Raw genomic sequence first — 4,573 nt, 5'->3', positions numbered from 1 at the left:
TCCCTTTCTTTACTTTTATTTATGTAGTAGAAGTGACACAATTAAGAATGAGACTGGACAGCTCAAATTCAAGACACTCAAACCTGGCAAGGGCCTCGTCCATGAAAATAAACCTACTTCACGACGAGACCAAACACAAAACTTTTTGAAAGTAGCCAGGCTTTTAGGAACAATTTAACCAAAGGCTATTGGTAACGCAAAGTCCATGGACATGTATAGTAAAGATGTATAAAAAGAAGTGAAGAGAATCATGAATTTATTTCAAACCACCTCATAACCCTGCCAGTGGGCAATGGAAGAGGAAGACATTTAACTGCTCTAACCCTCTGCCCCCATTCAAATCCATGAAAATCAAAGCAGAGTCATCGACGAGATGTGGCTGAGGCATTAACCCTCTCAAGAATTTCCAACCAAGACTTGGACAGACACCAGCACAATGGGGCGCAGTGCCACATTTTCAACCCCATCTTTCCGAGCTGCTCATCATCCGTTAAGATGGGTACACGTGGCAACTGAACCAGTTTACAGGGCCATGGCCTAAGAGAAGACGAGGCGCTGACTTTTAGTTAAGATAGCAATCTAAAAATAAAATCCCAAGTGTGTCGTGGCAGAAAAATATCAAATGCCAGGAGCCATCTGTTAACTGAAGTCCTGAGGCGGGTTACCCACTGACCCTCAAATGAAGACTGACCGTGGCCCAATTCCGTCTGGGCGTAGGTGCCAATTATCTCGAGTCTTTTGGACGAAAGCAGCCATTTCTCTTGCTGAGCAGAGGTGCCCTGATTCAGCAAGGTTTGGATAAACATGAGGTAATGGACGCTCACAGGTTCCACAAAAACGATCTGATTTAGTCTACAGGAGAGAAAAGAAAAGGATCTCAGCCTTACTCTAAAAACTGCGTTCCACCCCCATTCTCGCTAGACAGCCTGGCCCTTAGGATGAAGGTTCGGAAAACTTAAACTCCTTTCTTCTGAAGGTAAATGTAAACTTTACCATATTACCACCTGAAAAGCCGAGGGCAGAATCTGGCGGTAGCCTTTCTGCCCCACATCATTTCAGGGCCAGAATTCCACTTTAATTCTATACTTAATTCGGGAAGCAAATTCCACCCATTGTTCTAGCCTAAAAACACCTCGTTTTTGGTTTTGTAGGTGTTATGTGTTGGATCGACTGGTTAGGTTTTTTAGAGTGTGTCTGTTTTTGCTTTATTTCATTAAAACCAAAAGAATGCCATAGAACACTTATTTGTAGAGCTGTTAACAAAAGCGCCTCAGGAATAATTTAAACTATCTTTCTGTGGATAACGCAAGCAAACATCCAGGGTGGTAAATATATATCCCAGGACCAAAGCACAGATCCCTAAAGGTCTTCAGAGTTTACACAGCTGGGTAAGAAAGTAACGTGAGCATGTTAAACATTTATCGCCAGTGGTCTCTGAAAATTACTCCACGTTAAGGACACTTGAAATGTAATGATATTCTGTCTTCAACTATTTTCTCGTAAAATAGATTCTGTGAAACAGTCGAAATACAAATTACATACCCAGTCAGCATCGGCTATGTTGTTACAGATTTCATAGGAATCTATTTTGTTCTAGCTAGTTAGCTAAGTTAGCTCAAAATGCAAAATAAATCTCTTCTAACTGATCTTTATGTCTTAAGAGATGAGTAGGAAGTGGTGTGGCCACCAGTTATCCCAGTCTATAAGTACAGCATGAATTACAGCGAAGAGCGGGCAGGCTGCCAACTCACTTCTGCGGAGGCCCTGAGATGACTTCACCATCGTTAGGGTGGAAAAGTCACCTTTCCAAGGTGTGGGGACACACTCAAACATCCAAGGACTGCCCGGACAATGTTTTCTGACCGTGAGGTGCTACGATTTTTTTTATACTAACATCAGATGTTAATCAAACTGAATGGAGGAAAAGGGAACGGAGAAGCATGAACAGAAGAGGTGAGCGGGCTCCCAAGTAATTAGGATTAGCAGTGATTCACTCCTTTGGTAACACACTTCACGAAACACACTCGCCTCCCTGAAGTGCGAGCCCAAGCATCCTGAGTGCAGAAATCATTCTCGAAGCCAAGAGCTTCAGAGCACTCCCTAACAATCCTGTCTTACGAAAAGAGGAAATGCATCTACAAGAATTCCTGAGAAATATAAGTAGTAATTAAGGTGCTAAAAACGGAAGCAATATTCTTCAGACACTCCTATTCCCGTGAAGGAACTGAGGAGGTGTTGCGTGCACAAAGTGATGACATCGAGACGAAATTAATTCTAGGAAATTGAGAAGAAGAAATACGTGCCAAAATAAAGACTGTAAAGTATTTACGTTCTTAATAAACATACTGAGATATTTTTTTTTGAGGCCACTGGAAAATTACTGCAGGAACAACATCTGAGTGTTTTTAAGTTATGTTTACTCCCTCCTGAAGATGCTTTTCTAGAAACTAGCGTTAAAAACCTAAGAAGGATAACAAAAACCATGACTGATTCTCATTAGAATTTTAAATTACTCTGAAGAACATTTACAGTTTTTTTTTTTCATAGCAAACGGTATAGTTAAAAGACAAAATTACAGGAAAGGAGATTAGAAAAACAACTTTAACATCCCTCACACAGCAAGGTCTTATTTTCTCAAGGACTGAAAAGTTCTTTTGTTGCTCAAATTGCGAAATCTCAAAGTATTTTAATAATACTTGAAAAAATTCTCACAAATGGTGTATTTTGATAGGAGAAATGGATGTAAAAGAGACCAGTAAATGTCCAAAATCCCCAGAAAGAGAAATATTAGTTTTTCATGAATTCTAGCATGACTCCCTGCCCCAGTTTTAGAATTTAAGAAATCCAACGCGTCTCACAATTACTGCTACATCATAGTTAATTTTCTTAGTGGTACATAAAAACATGGATGTGACAATCAATGGCAGGCTTCAACTTGATGGCACTCAGTAACTGGCAAGATTAATTTTCAATTCCCTCCTCTAACATATGTTGACATCCCTGTCATAGCTTAAAGATACTGAAAGGATGTCAAAGCATGTATTAAAGTTTGTACTTTATATTCCCCAAACAGTAAGGTCTGTATCATGAAAAATAATACACAACTGGCTGGTGTCTACCGATCTTTAAACCACAGAAAGGACTCTGACTTATTTCATTGTGACTTCACTTGAGTCTGGTTATACATTATGAATCACCACAGATTATGAAATCTAACCAACTCTGAACCACACTGCATCAACCATCCAAAAGCAAAAAACAAAAGAAACCTCTCGTGTTAAGGAAGAATAAAACCTTACTAATATTTTAAGTCTTACAAACCCAACTTGGGTAATTCAGAAACATAATCTTCTAGGAGTTGCTCTATCTCAATATCCCCACAGCCATGAGTTACGAATATTAAAAATAAGAGCATTTCGAAGTTAGTTAGTACTGATTTGGGCTACCAAAAATAAATTAACTGTATGTTTCTAACTAAAATTGAAAGAAGTTCTGAGGGTAGTCCTAATGGCCAGAGTAAATTACTTCATGTTGATAATAATAACCAGGTCAAACTGAAAACACCTAGGATACCAAATGCACTAGTGGCAGCAGTATACAGGACACAGGAAGAGTGCTGTAAGCATAAAAAAAAAATTAAAATTAAAATAAATAAGTAAATAAATAAATCAAAGAATACAGGAGGAATGACTATTACTACATAAAGGCAGAACTTGTAGCATGTTTCATTTTTCTTGGCTCTTGAATATCCATCATTTATATCATCTAAACTTTACTGACAAAAATATTGGCGTCCTTCTAAAATGCAGAAACCTAAAAGAAATGCCCAAGAACGAGTGACGTACAACTTGAAAGTGGCGTGAAAATGTGCCAGTTTGAGTCTTCAAACGTCTAGCACGATGAAAAAAGCACACCGCAGACGGCGGATTTGAGGTCTGGGCTTTCATCACAGATAAAAACTTGATCTACACGAAGATACACCTACTTTTTAAACCACATGATTTCATTGGGGTCTGAGATGCCAAAGTCTCTTATCTTTTTCACCATGGTGGCACTCTTCTTTATAGCCAACTCGTAACGCTCGCTGCGAGTGAGGAAGTTCAAGTCTTCATGCTGGAAGAAGTCTGGGTCTCTGAGAATCAGGTTCTCTGGAAGGGATCAAAGGGATCAAAAGGCAGAAATTCGGGCTCGGTTACGCCTCTCTGAATTCCAGAGTCACGGCCACGCGGTCCCCCTCTCCAGTGGGGACCCTCCCACCCCGCCCCAGGCCGCCGCCGGAAGTGAGGCTCCCGGCTCCCCTAAAGCTGGGCCAGAGCCTACGGCCTACAGCACCCCCAGCACCCTTGGAGCTTCCTCAACGAGGGACGGGAGGCGGCCAAGCCCGCCGCGCTCACCGATCTCGCGGCGGCGCCGGGTGTTTTCCGCGCCGCCGTCCAGAATGTGCGTGAGCAGATCCGGGTTGAAGCTGGCGGCGGCCCGCTCCCTGCGCAGGTCCTGGTTCACGGTGGCCGCCATCGGAGTTCCAGACGACGGGTATCCGCAGCTTCTGCGCCGGCCGGGTCCCAGGAGCCAC

The 4,573-nt window shown here is 41.9% G+C and overlaps 1 protein-coding gene across 3 annotated transcripts in view; it reads right to left on the bottom strand.

Moving 5' to 3' along the window:
- Window positions 1-4,567, bottom strand: part of ACOX1 (acyl-CoA oxidase 1) — a 19,822-nt gene extending 15,255 nt beyond the window's left edge. The window contains exons 1-3 of one of the 3 annotated variants that reach the window (XM_006912209.3): window positions 4,395-4,567; window positions 3,986-4,148; window positions 692-852 (exon numbers count right to left, since the gene is read on the bottom strand). In XM_006912209.3, coding sequence (XP_006912271.1) covers window positions 692-852; window positions 3,986-4,148; window positions 4,395-4,515 — 445 coding nt within the window. In that variant the 5' untranslated portion in view covers window positions 4,516-4,567. The remainder of the gene's footprint in view (window positions 1-691; window positions 853-3,985; window positions 4,149-4,394) is intronic. The other 2 variants (XM_015589692.2, XM_006912207.3) reach the window with 2 other exon arrangements.
- Window positions 4,568-4,573: the final 6 nt, after the last annotated feature.

The sequence above is a fragment of the Pteropus alecto genome, unplaced genomic scaffold, assembly GCF_000325575.1.
Source record: "Pteropus alecto unplaced genomic scaffold, ASM32557v1 scaffold134, whole genome shotgun sequence".
Lineage (NCBI taxonomy): Eukaryota > Metazoa > Chordata > Mammalia > Chiroptera > Pteropodidae > Pteropus > Pteropus alecto.
The sequence above is the reverse complement of the archived record's forward strand: the minus strand, read 5'-3'. Positions and strand labels throughout refer to the sequence as shown.